General features: G+C 37.1%; 1 protein-coding gene, 1 non-coding gene and 1 pseudogene across 4 annotated transcripts; 1 reads left to right on the forward strand and 2 right to left on the reverse strand.

Moving 5' to 3' along the window:
- The first annotated feature begins 1,892 nt into the window (after nucleotides 1–1,892).
- LOC114750532 (glycolipid transfer protein 3-like) lies at nucleotides 1,893–3,373 on the forward strand (annotated as a pseudogene).
- Nucleotides 3,374–8,261: 4,888 nt separating this feature from the next.
- LOC114750543 (small nucleolar RNA Z221/R21b) lies at nucleotides 8,262–8,356 on the reverse strand. Its single transcript, XR_003740673.1, has one exon. It is a non-coding gene; the product is annotated as a small nucleolar RNA Z221/R21b (small nucleolar RNA).
- A 1,395-nt stretch (nucleotides 8,357–9,751) lies between these two features.
- LOC114750542 (protein LAZ1 homolog 1) lies at nucleotides 9,752–15,638 on the reverse strand. 3 transcript variants are annotated; one of them, XM_028939136.1, is made up of 10 exons: nucleotides 15,451–15,638; nucleotides 15,215–15,324; nucleotides 13,106–13,491; nucleotides 12,919–12,975; nucleotides 12,463–12,571; nucleotides 12,161–12,363; nucleotides 11,980–12,068; nucleotides 11,441–11,696; nucleotides 10,429–10,671; nucleotides 9,752–10,335 (listed from the first exon to the last, which is right to left on the reverse strand). In XM_028939136.1, exons 3-10 carry the CDS (start codon nucleotides 13,244–13,246, stop codon nucleotides 10,051–10,053), a joined length of 1,383 nt encoding a protein of 460 aa, XP_028794969.1. In that variant the 5' UTR covers nucleotides 13,247–13,491; nucleotides 15,215–15,324; nucleotides 15,451–15,638; the 3' UTR covers nucleotides 9,752–10,050. The 3 variants fall into 3 exon arrangements, with proteins under 3 accessions (XP_028794969.1, XP_028794967.1, XP_028794970.1); XM_028939134.1 differs by lacking the exon at nucleotides 15,215–15,324; XM_028939137.1 differs by lacking the exons at nucleotides 15,215–15,324; nucleotides 15,451–15,638 and adding an exon at nucleotides 14,776–15,143.
- Between the last annotated feature and the right edge of the window lie 565 nt (nucleotides 15,639–16,203).

A 16,203-nucleotide genomic window follows, 5' to 3' on the forward strand; every position in this document is an offset into this window, starting at 1 on the left:
TGTCTCTTTCAAAACGCAAATTTTACAAAGGTTTTAACCTTTGACATGTATCTATTCAATTCCATTTTTCTATTTGAGATAGTCTCAAGTAGTAGTTACCTTGTTCTCTACAGAATATGGATTAATATTAATATAAAAAAGGTGAATTTCATTAAGTGAATAATGGTAGTTTGAGCGGGTCATGCATCTTCATATGAATAGGAGCAGGTGGCAAATGAACTGGTTGGGAAAAAATCCGAAAGAATCTCGAACGTTCACACACACACACACACACACCTATTATCTATGTGATGCATGTATGTGAGCCACTTTTTAATTGGAAGCAGTCCCATTTGCTATATGTGCGCGTGTTAGTGTTTGCTTCTGTATGTAAGTTTCTGGGATGTAACAATGCTGGCCCCACTCTTTTACAATTCTCAACTATTTGCCTTGGAATATTTCAAGAAAGGAAGGAACACCGGCCTTCCCCTAGTTTCTCCTATAAGAGGGAGAGAAACAGGAAGCTGATAGCTGATAGGTATGAACTAATATTAAATACGAGAGATCGTTGATAAGGACGAATGGATGAGGATAAATAAATGAATGAATGAATGGGGTTGGACTCGATGATTGTAGGGTGATGCAAAGTTAAAATTTTTGAAATGCTACATATCGTGTTCGTAGTGGAACAAGTAACTGATAAAAATAAATGGCATTATTTGTGGCACACATGGTCAGGATTCCTGCGTACGGAAAGACAAGTATAGAAAAATGAAGTGAAGAGGAGTACATATGGATGCCGTTCGTCCTGAGGCTTGCCGTCCAATAGGAGTCATACACATGATGCCCCAACACAACAGTACATTTCCTCCCTCTCCAGCAACCTCGCACTCGAAAATCTCAATGTTTCTGTCTTCCATGCCACTCTCTCGTTTTAAAGCTTATCCAGTGCCCCATCGTTTCCCAGACAGCATCAATTTGCTGCTTAAAAAAATCCTATTCATGTGATCAGTACCGATTGTATTTGTCACATGCTCCTTAAGCCTTTCGATCTCAACCAAAATTTATCACTCGAGATTATTCTTTTCCCTTTCCCAATAGCAATTAGTACCAGTGTTCATCGGCTTGTATAAACTTGATATAAAACTAGCTCAGCCCAGTCATCCAAGCCACACATTAAGCGCGACAGACAAAAAAATTGAATTGTAAGATCGGATGTCTATATATATATCTTGAATTTATTCCAAAAACCCATGCATGATGTCTTAGTTTTTCTCCACAAAACATCATAAAAACCATTATATATACAGGATAAGTTATGATTTCATAGCGATTTACATCAACTTCTTAAAAAAAAAAAAATTGTATAATTTCTACTATATATGTTATATTGGGGGGGGGGGGGAGGTCAAGATACCGACTTGATATAACAAGGCAAACTGGTTGAGGAAAGACTGAGACGATGAAAGGGCTAGATAGATTCTGTTGCCTATTGAATTTTTGAGCGAATGGGACCTACACCAGATAGATCTATGGAGATCATATTTTATAAAAGAAGGATCTGTACAAATATGTATAGAAAAGATAACTCCAAGGTCAAATATATAATGTCACCATCAATGGTTTCTACAGCAAGTATCATAGCCCATTGTTGTATTTTCTTTGTCCCCCCCCCCCAAAATTTTGGTCGTGGTAGCACATTGTCCCTATTATAAACAAAGAAGGAGGGTGAGGGGGGGTGGGGGTGGGGACGCCATGTTATTGGATGTTTTCAAAAAATTCAACAGGTGGCAATTGCAAGACTCTCACTACACGAAAGAGCTCGTTTTTTAAATTTCTAGGAGTTCTCTCTCCCCCCAGCCCTCCTGCCCTCGCTCACTATGTGTCTGTGTGTATATATATTAGGGAGAGGTATGGAAGGATGAAGTAAGATGGAGCAGAAGTCGGAGATAAGGTGTGCCATTGGGGAGCTGTCGATGATTGTTATAGCCAAACCTGGAGATAATAATGGCGATACAGCCTTCGTCGCCACCGAGCCTTTTTTATCTCTATGTTACCTAGTCTTGCAAGTTCTGGGTGAGTTACTGTTACTGACCACCAATTACCACCCATCTCTATTTATGTTCCAAAGCTTCAGCCACGAAAGTGACGCCACTCCTAACACATCTTGCATGATTGATTGATGCTCTTTTGCAGATAAGATAGGGCCAACCATGACTGTTCTCAGACAAGACGTTTCTCAAAACATCAAGGTCTTAACGAATAGATACTAATTAACATGCTTCTCTTATTCTGAGGGCTCAAACACACTCCTCTTATGATCCATATGATTTTGGTTTTCTAATTACTTTCGTTTTCCCCGTTTCTTTGGCATGAGGCTATTAGATTAACTGTCAGTTTTTAAGCTAACGCATCATGTATACTTGCACATTTGCTTATCTTTCAATATTAATTGTAGAGATTGGAAGTGGCGTATGAATCAAATCCCTCCGTGAACTCAAACTTGGTTGAGATATTGAGAACAGAGACAAGCCTAGGCAACGCCAAAAAGGGGCCCAGCTGCAGTAAAGCCTTTGTTTGGCTCACTAGGTCAAACCTTTTCATACCCCTTTTATGTTTTCACCTGACCTTAGTAATTTTTCATGAAATATTTAGAACAGATTAATATTATTGTGCTGTCACATATGCATGATATGTCCATATTTTGACGGTGCAGATCCCTGGATTTCGCGTTGGCGTTATTGCAGAGCGTAGCAGAATATGGGGAGAAGAATATGGAGGAAGTAGTGGAAGAGTGTTATGATAACACTCTGAAACCATGGCATGGTTGGATTTCGTCTGCTGCTTTCAAAGTACAAATCTATATAGACCACCTGCTCTTTCTAACAACATAGTTTTTTTTTTTTTTTTTGGTAACCTCGAGTTTTAATCATAACTATTGATCTCACGAGTGTACCTCTCATATATTTAGAACTTCACATTAAGAGCGTTATAGCATCGTTCTTAGATAAATCAGCATTCATTTGCTATTGTTTCTTTCTGAAGGTCAAAATCCAATTGAGATATAACTCAAAAATGCTATGTATTGCAGGTGGCTCTAAAACTAGTGCCAGATAGCCAAACCTTTGTGGATCTGCTCAAGTCAAAAGATGAAGACTATGATACCCTAAAGGGTGGGATGCAGGAGTTGGTTTCTTTACTCGGGCCTTTTCTCCACGAAGTCCACTGCATCTTAGTAAGCTTCTATATTGTATTGTATTGTAGTACTTGGGGACATAATAATACTCGTTAATTCCTTTGTTCGTGCCTTCTACATATATATGTATACCTAGCTAATCAAAGTTTATTTAACTTGCAGGAAATTTATAACTTGGATAAGCTTAAGTCTGCTTGAAGTGATGATTGAAGAGTCCAACCCACAGTTGCTTTCATGTTATATGTGTCACCTCTAGTTTATCAATTGAATGAGCTTAACCGGCCGGGATAAGCTGTGTTATGCATTTGTAAACTTAGCTTGATTCATTCAAAAGAAAAGAAAAGAACTTTGTATAATGAAGGTGAAGCATTTTGTACATATAATATTCCACGCCTGGAAGCGATCCAACCACAAAATAAATGTGGTTCTACAATCCACATGCTTCTTCATTATATTGTTTCGGAATGTTTGTTTTTCATCATTTGGTCTTGCGTGTACTTGCATTTGTGTATGAACGCTATAATAATAAACCTTGTATATCCGGTGGGTTTTGCAGCATCAATTACACGTTGAATTATAGTCTGTCAATAATCAAGTCTTGAAATAAATTTTTAATTAAAATGTCTTGTCTGGTAACTTTATTAAGTACTTTCTTTAGGCTTCCTTTACTTCTTTTTAGTAAATTTATACTGTTTAATCTACCTTCTTCACTAGCACGTCCAGCAACATTCAAACTGTCTTATTCCTTAGTATTTGTGTGTCAACAAGACTTACAAAATTTGTCAATCACCATCTTATTCATTGCTACTCTTTCTTATGATTGGATCCTACTGCAATAAAAGAGGATCCATTTTGCCCTCGCTAAGAATAGCGAGGGGTGCAGGAAGCAGCAGATAATTAGGGCCGGAACTGGAATTTACAACAAATTAAATTGCAAGGCCAAAATTAATTTCAGCATTTTTTTTTAAAAAATAAGATTATAAATACTTTAATATTCACAAAGAATGGTGAGAATCATGAGGGGCAAGCACCTTTGCCTCCTTTTGAATCCGTCATTTGTTTAGAGAATCAGTATCTCTTTACAATGACTAGCTTTAATTTTTTTTTTTTTATAGAATTAACAGCAGTTGCTATAAATAAGTCTGCGATCAACTTATGAGTATGACATGATAATAAGGGGAAAAAAAATCAAAACTGTTAGATACGCACCTTCATATTTTATGTTAACATGCATATATCGACCAGCTATCACGTTTAATGTAGATTGGAGGATATGATTACTTCATACAACTTGAGGAATTGAATGAAAGAGGGGTGCCTTCTTCAATCTTCTATGAAAATGAGGATCTTGTAGTTTGTATATGAACAAAGTCCTCTGTCCAAAAAAATTACGGGCTTCAGTTAGTTGCCAACAAACAAATTCTGGAAGTGGAAGCGGTGGATTTGGGTTCTGAAATGTGAGAAAGTTTTTTCCTGGCTGTCTTTTTTTGGGCAGAAATTTTTTTCCCGAGTATTGAAAGTTGAAATGCAGATCCCCGGAATTTGGACATCATGTTTCTTAGTTGCAGCGGCGCACGTCTTCCAGAGTCACACACTGCAAAACTTATCGCTGAGAGTCTGATTTATATATGCGTGCCCTCTCTCTCTCTCTGTCGACTTCGATCTTGGTCGGTCCAATCAGAATCTCGGTATACTTGGAGCTTCCACGTTGGGGTCCTTCGAATTCGTCAGACGTTTCTAACTTAGATCTTTCAATACTCGTTCCATCCTGCACTCTGTAATTGGCTTGACAGTTGAAATTGAGATGCGGAGTACTATGAATAGTTTCTCATTTGGATACGGGAGTCCGAAGCCCTACCCAAAAAGCGACTTTGACCTGGAATCCGAAAACCCACGTAACGATCCCGAAATCCCATCTGAATGATCAAATCATTTGGAAAGTCGCCTTCATTACTATTTCAAGTTGCACCAATTTATGGGCTGCTTCATCTCCTTATCTATTGGGATCACAATTCTTCTGATCCTTTCTGTATACGAGAGCCAATACAGAGCGGCAAATACTTATGGTAAATTCGATCTGGGTTCGGACGATTATCCAATTGCCAAAGCTTCAAAATCTTATAATGGTTGCGGGCCAATCTATTTATACGAGCAGTAGTTGTGGGATGGGAAGATTGAGAAGGAGGAAATGAGGAATCTTGGTGTTTGGAACCTTATCAGAATTGCTGGTCAAGCTGCCACTTTTGTGACGCACATAAAAGAGGGGATTGATATTACAGCCAAAGATGACTCTGCTGTGCTCTTGTTTAGTGGAAGAGAGACTCGTACAGGTGCTGGTTGTTAGGCTGTCGCTGTTTCCAAAACATCATGGTCTCCTATCGGCAGATTTTTACCTGATCGTTGAAACTCAAATCTAGTGACTTGTGAAGTTTTATTGCTGGGAGCAAGAAAAAGGAGAATAAAATGAAGAAAGATTACGTTTTCCTGTTTATGCTAAATATTACTGAACGCTCGGCGAAGCTACTCTACATACTGAGTTATTGAAATCTGGGCTTAAATTTGTGATAGTACTAAGTTCCCACCCCTTTTCTGCTCCGATTTCTCTTTTACCTCGTAATATAAAGGTGGCGAGTTTCCTTTGCTGCTTCGATGATAAATGACCCCACTAACCACAGTCTCTTGATTGTTTGTGTTGGTAAAGAAGAAACCATGAAATGGAGATCACTTACAGAGGAGGATGCCCGCGACACTTACAGTTTTGAAAACCTCCGATTTAGTTTTCGCGGTTTCCGGGAGCTTAGTGTGGCACAGATCCCACGAATATAACTCTGTGCACTTTTCGTTTGAACAAGCAATGCGTAAGATATACTACTTCAGATTCTGTTCACAAGGCTTCATTGATAGTTTATAAACGAAATTCTATAAATAGGATTAGAGGTAGTATTGTGTTTTCTTGTGGATAGATGAAAGAATTGCTGCAAAGTCCTAAATAATTAAGAAATATAATTATTAAAAAATTTCGGTGACAACAGAATAATCTAACAAATAATAATTACTCACTTATCATTCTGTAATTTTTTTTGGGCGACAGAAGAAAAAACCCAAAAACAAAACTACACTGAAAAGCTACGACGGAAGGATTGTCTTTTTTAACTGCTGTCATACTTGAATATGAAACGGCTTATGGAGTTACGGGATTCCTTTGGTTATATTATACAGCGGAACTGAGGGAACTCAATTTTCGTGATTATGTCAATATAAATCAGAATTGCTTATGGGTTTTTCGGATTAGTTCTGATTTCGTTGAATGTGAGAGGTATGATTTCAAGCTAGAGAGATCTGCAATTGGGCTTGCAGAGTGACGGTTGTTCTATGCAAAAGCAGCTGCTCTAAAAGGGCAGGCATTGGTGAGAGCTTAGTTCCAGAAACATTTAGAACACATTAATTATTATTGTGCTATTGCACATGCATCGTGCCTACCCTGACTCTCCCTTCGCATAAGCGAGGCAGCATAGTCAAATTATGTACACTGTACTGTCCATTTAGTTAGTTTATTTCACCGAGAAAATACTTGGAAAAAGGCACAAAAATAAAGTCCGAATGTATAAAATTTTAATTAAGAGAAGAAAGTAAGACCTGAACTGACATTTAAAAATTATCATAAAATTATTTGTCATTTTCAATTGAGTTAAAGCTATTTATGTTACAGAAGGGCTTTCAAAATGATAGGTTAGGTCTCATGTTCCTGACCCACTGTCTCCACCCTCCAGGGAAGCGTGAGAATGTGAAGTTGCTTAATTACTCATAACGCCGCATAAAAAACCCTGAAGATGAAACACTCGCATTCACTAGCACCACTTGAGATTTTGGATTCGTTTGGAATAGCTTATAAATAGCTTTTCAATCGTGATTTATGAAACACGAAATAAATATGTAAAAAGAATTTTATCTCGACTTACATAAAACATGCTTATAAATGATTTCAATCGTAATGACAAATAAAACACTTGTAAGCATCCGTCGATCTCAGCCCCGGCTCATAACTCAAGCCTCCTACGGCCCATTTCAAGCAAGGTCTCCAAAATATCAATGACATGGGGAAAATGGTCATAAATCGTCGTAAAAAGTTCAATTAGAGGTAACAAAAAGTAAAAATTTTAGAAACTACATGTACAGATCCTTTGGTAAAAAAAAGATAGATCCCAGTAAATCAAGCGTTAGGTGTCCTGCCCTTGGATCGTAAGTAAGCCTGACCCTTTTCCTAAAATTTTATAATAAAAAAAAAAATATTTCGATCGGATTTTTCAGCACTCAATTTTTATCTTTAATTTTTAATTAGATCAAATTCTCCTCGTCTTTTTTTTTGATGAAGAAATTCTCGTCTTCTTCGAGTACAAAGAAACGAAACCAACCAAATACTCTTAAAAATCTCAAAATTAAATAATTTTTTTAAAAAATATCTTTAATTTGAAATCAGTTTTATTTATTATATTTTAATAAAAATTAACAGCGACATACTTTTGTCCGGAATTTTAACGTTTCTCTTTTTTTTTGTTGTTGAGATTTTTCTAACTAAATAGCGATTAAAAAAGAAAATTTTAGTTCCATCCAAAATCTTACCTTTTTCTCAAAAATTTCTAAAATTCACCCTACATCAAATTTATCAAATGTCATTTTCTCCACCCGAATACCCGATGGCCTTTCATTCTTCTGGAGATATTAGATAAAAATGTTCTGCGCTGGATGCGTTCTTTGTTCTCCACATGATACTATTAGCAGATTTATAATCTTAATATTTGCAAAATCAGGCGTTGTTTCTAAAAGGTTTCAGGAGGTGAACGCAAAACGATTGTTCGGTGACCAAAAAAGGAAAAAAAAAGATTAAGAAAAAGGAACCATCAGGAACCAAAGTTTTATCCCCAAAAGCTACAAGAGCTATACGGTCCGCATCATGGTTCGGGTTACAGGAACCCCCATCACTTGGCTCCAATCAAACGCACTTTCATCGGAAACCAGAACGATCGGTTTAAAAACAGGAGATCTTCATATTGCAAGAAACAGAGAATTCCAGATGTGAAAATAAATAGGGCTCAGATTGAATGGGTACGAGAAATTTATCAGCACAGATTGATAAAAATCATCAGAGTGGTGCATGACTTTCTCTGATACTCATCACTGCCCACAGCATTCAATATGAAGAAAGAAGATAGATGGAATGGGCGAGGACCCCAAAAAAAAAAAAAAACACAACTAGAACAAGCATAAAGAGAGAGAATGAGGATGCTATGGCCGGATCTGAGAAATTGAATGGCTGAGCGGGCAAATGGTAAGAGGAACCGCGGAAGATGGTTATATATATAAGAGGAGGGGGCCGGCGTTCGTCCAGCCGCAGCAGGCATTGTGGCCAGGCAGCTCAAAAACCCTAAAGTCTTTTTATGACGTGCTGACACTTTTGCCCCCACTAGTTTATCCTATTTTCATGGTACGGTTGTCAACAGATCACGCCTCCGCGTGGAGAAAGAAATGGCGCATAGGGCCGGGATTACTCATTCCCAAATAGGCCTTAGCTCAGGCCCAACTTCGACCATCCTATATGAGCGTTAATCTTTCAACAAAAAAAAAAACATTAATGCATTCTTTAGTTCTTTAAAAGTCTCCCAAATTTTAAATTATAGATTTTAGTTCTTTAAATTTCTTTTTATTTAAAACATTAAATTTTATAATCCAACCAAAACTTGAACCATTTGCTTCTTGATTGGCCAAGAACAAACTTAAAGGACTAAAAGTTACATTAACCGGGGGGAAAAAAAAAAGAACGAAAACTTCACTGGATAAATGCCGGTAGAGGTGGATAAGAAAAAGGCCGACTCTTGCCATCCTGCTTCTGTGAATAAAATAATTTTTCAAAACATATTTTTAACATGTCATCCGGCCACATAAGCTTCTGGTTAACCACGTCATAAAAAAGTAAAAGGTCTGGTTATTTATGCTGTGTTTAGATGGAAAGAAAATAAAAGAAAATAAAAAAAGAAGGAAAACTAGGAAAGAAAATAAAAATAGAAGTGGTTTTTTTTCCTGTTTGGATGAGAGAAAAAAAGTGGAAGAAAAGAAAAATTATGAAGAAAATAAGGTGGATCCCACAGTTCATTTTTCTCTCAACTTTTCTTCTCATCCAAACAAACAGTTAAGGATCAATGCCTTTGATAATTAAATCTATAAGAATTTGACTAAAATAAACTCAAACAGGTCCCTAATTCAAATTTAAAACAAATCATGAGGACGCACAAATTTTTTCTCTTAAAGATAGATATGATGATTTGAATTACGAGCCTTCTTCATCCAAAAAGAAGAACTACGAGCTTTCTGATCGGAAACTCGATGCAGACGAAACCATGGCCTTTCACTCTTTCTGCAGTAAACTTTGCAGGGTTATAGGATAAGGCCAAACTCAAGCTAGACGTGAAAGATTATCCCCAAATGTAAAACATATATAATACTTATAATTATCATTAATCAATAATTAAAACAATAATACGCCCTCCATATAAACACAAATATTAAAATAAATCACATTTATGACTTAAAAACAGCTTAACTCTTTATGATTTATATATTGATTATATTTTTATCTATCCAAAGACATAAACGTTACTGTATGCGTATTCATTTTCTTTCCCACCTGTTCATTACTTTCACAAAAAATAAATTTACAAAAAAAGGCTATGTACATGAGACGGCCCAAAAGTTCTTAATGCTAATTAAGGAACCGTTTAGCGGAAGGGGGAAAATCATCAAATTACCTGTGGACGTAGTCAAAAAAATCATGTCAAAATCCATTTGACCATGTCTTCTAATTTTAACTGGAAATACCAAATTCACGTCCTCGATGTTGAGGCTCGGGATTGGGGGGGCCGCCTCTTTCCGCCGGGCAAGCCACTGTCACTGATACTCCCTTCCACAAGAATATCTTGAAGCTCAGGAAATTCTGTTCTCCACGACCGCAACGGTACGAGATGGCTGTCATCCTTAGTACTCCTCCTCCTCTCCTCATGCCGTTTCACGTTCTCTGATATCTCATGGAATGTTCTGTTTATCCTCGCAATACCCCTTTCAACTGGTTCTACCACATGTGAAACTGTGTATTTCATGTCGTCAACAATCTGGAATATAGTGACAGAAGGGGTAAAAATTAGGTTTGAGGCGGATGACTGAGATAGCTCAGTTTAAACTGTATATATATGTTCATATCTCACAATTTCACCACTTCCAACAACCACGTCACGAACACTGTGAGTAAATTTCATTCTCTCTCTCTCATCATGTCGTCCCAGCCGCATTTTGGTTGTACGTTCAGAGTCTTGAACCTCCTCGGGATCAGGTAATGCCCCTAGCGATGCGTAGTCATCCATCACCGCTACATTACGGACACACCTCTCCCCCCTTTTGTAAGGTACTGCAGGGAACACATAAAGGTGCACAACAGCAGCTATGCCCATCTGCCAACAAATTATACAACGGGAAACCATGATTAAAAGAAAAGGCCCTCCCGAAACTTCTTAATTGAATGGAAACGCTATAGCATACGCCACGCAAAATGAAAAATTTAAGCTCAAACAGAAGCATCACACAGCAAACTAAAGTTTAAAAAAAATGGCTTGACTCTTCACTTTCTGACAGTCCCAAAGCAAAGCGCTCACTGACCTGAAACGATTTCCCAAGAAAGAGCAGAGCTCAGTATAATCCAGGTGCGAGTATGACCGTAACATGCGCAAACAGAGTACAAAGCTCACCAACTAAAAATGATACTTCCCCAAGGTATTATACACTGCTTAATTTTGGCGGTTTACCGCCCATTCATCAATTCTAATTGTATCCCTTATCAAATTTTATGGAATGTTTACGAAGACAAGGCTGCTGATACATCCGTTCAGTAAAAAGATCATGCTCATACATAATTCATCCACCACACGTATTTGATTATAATAATTATATAGATAGATAGGTAATAATCAATTTGTGGTATCCACAATTTACCTGAAAGTTCACATTATTCTTTTCAATATTTACATATCCACATCAGTAAAATTTGCCAGTGGCAAAAGGATTTCATTCATAGATCTCACATGGTGCTGATTAAAGCTTAAACTTGCTCAAACCACAACACGTAGATAATACAACATATCAGCACTTCCGGGAATTTAAGCAGTTTAATAATGAAGAAATATAAATGAGAATAAAAAATAGAAGAGTCCCACAATGACTAACCTCTATACAGATAATGTAGTCTTGTATACGTGTTTTCAACACCTGCGCCAACGAACCTTTAAATGCTCCAACTGAAACAAGAAATGCGACTGCCACTCCTTGCCACCATGTCAGAAAGACAATTGACTTGAAAGTTAGGAACTTAGCCAGCGGTTTAATTGGCTCCAATTTATCTTTAGTAACAGAATAGAACTGTACAAGGCAGTACAAGGCCCATGTCTGGCTAAAATTAAGAACAACTGCCAGGTAGGGATACCTGCAAGTAAATAGGAGAATCAGACTGTAAGAATTCTTTGTCCGGAAAAAAAAAAAAAACCGCAAGAATTCTAATGGCAGGTAGCCCTCCCCCATCAAAAGAAAAGGGTAGAAAACTAGAAATAGTAATTTAACCTTTTCAGTTGGTGATCCCAAGAAAATACAATATGTGATTTATATTGGAAAACATAATTTATATTTAGGAATTGAAATATGTCCTATGATATGCACAATGCACAAGCAAACAATATCAAGACACAAACTGATACATTAGCTGAACTTACCCATACTTCCATTCAAACTTGCCCTCTCCATACACCCCGAAAGACTGGAGGATCATTGCCAGCAATGCGCATATCATTTTTAGTATCATCTGAAGTAAAGGTTTTATTCATCAGAACAAGATACACTCTGATTTGAGGAGGAAGGGGTTTTACATATCTCAATCCACCAAATCACACATACATATTGCACAATGCCAATTTTCACAGCATTATAGAAGTCGGGACCAAGATACCAATCTCTTAAGAGGCAGTTTAAAGGAAAGGGATGCTCTACAACTCCGTATGCATATGCTTCTTTTAGAAGAGGAGAGTTGTAATCCGTTATACTCTTGTAATCCGTTATACTCATGCTTTCCATGAACTGAATTGTCTTGTCCTCACCACCTATGAGCATAAAAAATTGAGCAAAAAGTAAGACAAGCACAATCTGTTTACAGCTGCAACCAGAGAGAAGTATTTGGGCATACAATCTGTTTGACATACCTAAGCAAGCTATCAAGTATCTCTCAAAGCAATATAATGCAAAAGCCTCATAGCAATCTCGGATAATTTCACAGTTGAATGCCGCACTAGAATCAAGTAGTGATAAAAACTGCATAATAAAATTTAGAAGTCAACGATGTGTTATTCATGGAAAACTTAAAAAAAAAAAAAATAATTATAAAGCTGATTTTATTTTGTAGTCAATCAAGCACATATGCCTATACTTGTGTTTGCTGTAGCTCACAACAAATAGTTTTTGCCTGAAATCAGGAAATGCAAACCAGGCTTTATCGAAAGTTGTATTATTAGCTAAACAAGGCCAAGAAACCTAGCGTTTTAAAATGAAAAGGAGCATTGCATTCAACATACATTGACACGGATATTCATAGAGAAACAGATAGATTTAACAAACCAACAAAGAAAGAGGGTAAATATTATTTAATAAATGTTACTTACCGATTCCAGTGCATAAACAGGAACCATTAAAATGAGGCCAATCAAAAACTTCTGCTCCTGAACAAAAGAATACACATATATGAAGGGAAATTACCAGCGGTGAAATAACCATGTTAAAGAAAACTAGACAAATATAGTAAAAAGCATTAAACGAGGGGAAAGGGGGCCAAAAGGCATAAGATTGAACCTCCGGCTGATTATAGGCAGATAAATGCTCGAAAATCAGATACATGGAGAGAACAAGAGCAACAAGCACAAATATGCTTGAACTGGAGATAGCCCAGCTGAAGGTTCCTGCAGACTCCACGCCTAGGTTTAGGAACCACATATTTCCTGACCTGATTATGGACTCAAGGGGCGTATAAAGAGATATGGCAGAACATAGAGCACCCGTCAAACTGAGATGACAAAAAATTATTATTTCTTGTAACAAGTGGTCTGCATTCCTTGATCAACTTGATGATTTGCTATTTCCCCGCCTTGTGGTGTCTCCAAAAGTCTAAGATGCTTCTGATTCACTCATTCAACTCTCTTTCCTTCCGTCTGCTCTTGACTGTATGTAATTAGTCAAACCTGTAAGGCACAATATTTGACAGAGGAAAATCACCCTTCTGTTATGACAAATAGTCCTCAAATATAATGTGCACCATGAAGAACTAACAAATTCAATTGACAGTAGACAGGGATGTTAGCTTTTGATACATAAAGAAGTCCACAAAGACAAGGACAACAATCCAGCATTGACAATCATATTCGTTATTTAACTAATTTAAATAACTACAAGAAATGGCAACATGTAGGAACACTCTAAAGGCCATCCTTCAAACTCAGTATTATAGTTCAATGAGAAACCTTATGCGTAATAGGAAATAAAGTAATGACAATCCCTGAGAGATAAATTAGAAAACATAAAACCATCCCCACATGTTTTGGCACCCAAAACAACCAAATCTTGAGGCATCATTAAATGTAAAAGTATACATGCATCATACTTTCATGGAAAATTAAGTTCAACCACTGGATAACTCAAAGTTGGTATGGCGAGTTTTTAAGTCACAGGTACCAAATAATATAGAATGGTCAACTAATCAAGCATGCAAACCCCACATCACCTTCTCTAGTAAATATAATAACCATAACCATAGTTAGTTTCCACCTTGTCAATTACCTCAGGTGAATAATCATCATCAAACAAGTTCTGTTCCATCTTATACTAGGGAGGGGAAATGCAAATCAACAGAGCATGAGAGGCATAATTATCAGTAACTTGTTTATTGATGAAATATAGGCACGATATCTTCTCCCCATGTAAAATAACGTCCATATGGAACTTAGGAAATGGTTATATCAATTTTCTTTCATACGCTAAATTGGAGCATTGCTCCTACTCTATGAAGCATGTCCTCAGGGTGACACATGCACATAATTTACTACTACTACTACTACTACACAACAACAACAAGCTTTGTTCCATCATGTGGAGTTAGCTACGTGAATTGCATTACCCCACATGCATATATTTTACAATGCATAAAAAAGTATTACCAAAATTTTATGTTTTTTTCAAGTCAATAGAAGTAGATGCGGTGAAGGGAGACAATAACTTCCAATATGAATAGACTCCGGAGTTAAAAGATGGAAGCTCATAGTATTTCTTTTTCTAAGAGTGCAACATCACAACAACATTACATCTTCTCATTCCAATTTCTGGTGCAACCAATCTAACTGTCTGGTAAAAAGAGCATTATCATGCATGTACTCAGTAGGGATTAAAACATAAATAACATAGCGATCAAGCAGAGGCTCCAGTAAGACGTTAAAAACCACATTAAAACGAAGAAAGCATAATGAGAGAACTTAAATAAGAGCATCATCACTACGATCAAACAAACATCAGTATTTCATGTCATAGTCTTCTACTCTCGCGGCGCCTAACTTATAATTACTATGGTTGATTAACCTTTCGGAATTTGATAAGAGCAGAGGAGGCTGAAACAAAAGATCCAATGAGCATCATTAATACGATCAACTAAACACTAATTCATGTAAGCCTTCTTCCCTTGTGGCGCCGAACTTATAATTATTATGGTTGATTAAAATTTTAGAATTCAATAACAGCAGAGGAGGCTGAAAGGAAGGGTCAAACGAGTCGGGTGAGGATGACTTACCTTACTTGCTCCGTATTCCCCAAAAATAAAACGGGGAAAAAAAAAAGCAAAAAGCAAACCATCATCCATCATAAACCGCTGAAGTTCAATGAAACCTCAGTTCATCAACAACTGTGAATCAGACTAACCTGCCGCGATGGTTAATCAAACAACAGTTGTAAAGCACGCACATCACTCACGGCATGTAAAATTCCAGCAAGAAGAATCCAGTGGGAAAAGGAATGCGAAAAACCCTAGGCTACATAAAAATGGAAAATAAGTTGCGTATGAGCCGAAATAACTCACTGCAACCGAAAAGAAATACGCAATACAATGTGGCGCCAAGGATACTACTGAAGGAAGATTAAAAAGAAAGAGTTCAAACCTTTGCTTAAGCTTCTGTCCCTGTATAATCGAGATGAATAGTTTTGCGCAAGAATCTATAGCCCAGGAAAGGGGAGAGAGAAGCAAACGAAATTTGCATCGGCGGTTGGAAAACTATAATCACGAAATTATCTGAAAAGAGAGAAGATTCTAAAGAGACTGGAGCGATTAGATGTAGTAGTCACAGACGAAATCCCAGTCGTTCGTACGAGGAAACCTTCGATTGATTGGTCTTTGTCACCTAGGTTTGCTGAGTTGGCGCTTTAATTGAGGGTTGTGACTGACCGAGAGGCGCGTGTATACATTTTTTTGCCAAGGCGCGTGTATACATTTTAAGAGTGAAGGAATTGGGTTGGTATTATATATATTTAACAGGTAGAGAAAAGAAAGGGAAAGAACACGTCATGTTGTGTGCGCGGCAACCGGCAAAAGCAGGAGGGCTGAAGCTTCCCATCTATCTTGTTTGATACTGACGTTCGGCTTCCGGTCAAAAAAAAAAAAGATACTGGCGCTCGGCTTTGTCCGTTGTCACTCGTGCTTCTCGCCCTGCCTAACAATCCGATCTCCCGTTTAGACTGTTAGGTCCTCACCTCAAAATATAGATTTTTCAGGGGAAAAAAATTATTTCATTTTATAAATCTTTTTAAAAATTAAATATATCATTTTTTAAAATTTTCATTATTCATTTATTTATCATCCAATACAAGCGTCTCTTATTTTTATTAATTATAAATTAAATTATGGGTAAACACAA

This window comes from Neltuma alba, unplaced genomic scaffold (genome assembly GCF_004799145.2).
Source record: "Neltuma alba isolate B1F8T4 unplaced genomic scaffold, ASM479914v2 tig00006516_pilon, whole genome shotgun sequence".
In the NCBI taxonomy this organism is placed as follows: domain Eukaryota; kingdom Viridiplantae; phylum Streptophyta; class Magnoliopsida; order Fabales; family Fabaceae; genus Neltuma; species Neltuma alba.

What these genes read in the sequence shown, in the direction of transcription:
- LOC114750542 (XM_028939134.1), bottom strand. Translation starts at nt 13,246, where the DNA reads ATGTGGTTCCTAAACCTAGGCGTGGAGTCTGCAGGAACCTTCAGCTGG. An exon ending in CTGCCTATAATCAGCCGGAG is followed by an intron (nt 12,976 to 13,105) that starts GTTCAATCTTAT and finishes TCTTTTGTTCAG; the next exon opens with GAGCAGAAGTTTTTGATTGG. An exon ending in TTGTTGGAAGTGGTGAAATT is followed by an intron (nt 10,336 to 10,428) that starts GTGAGATATGAA and finishes ACTATATTCCAG; the next exon opens with ATTGTTGACGACATGAAATA.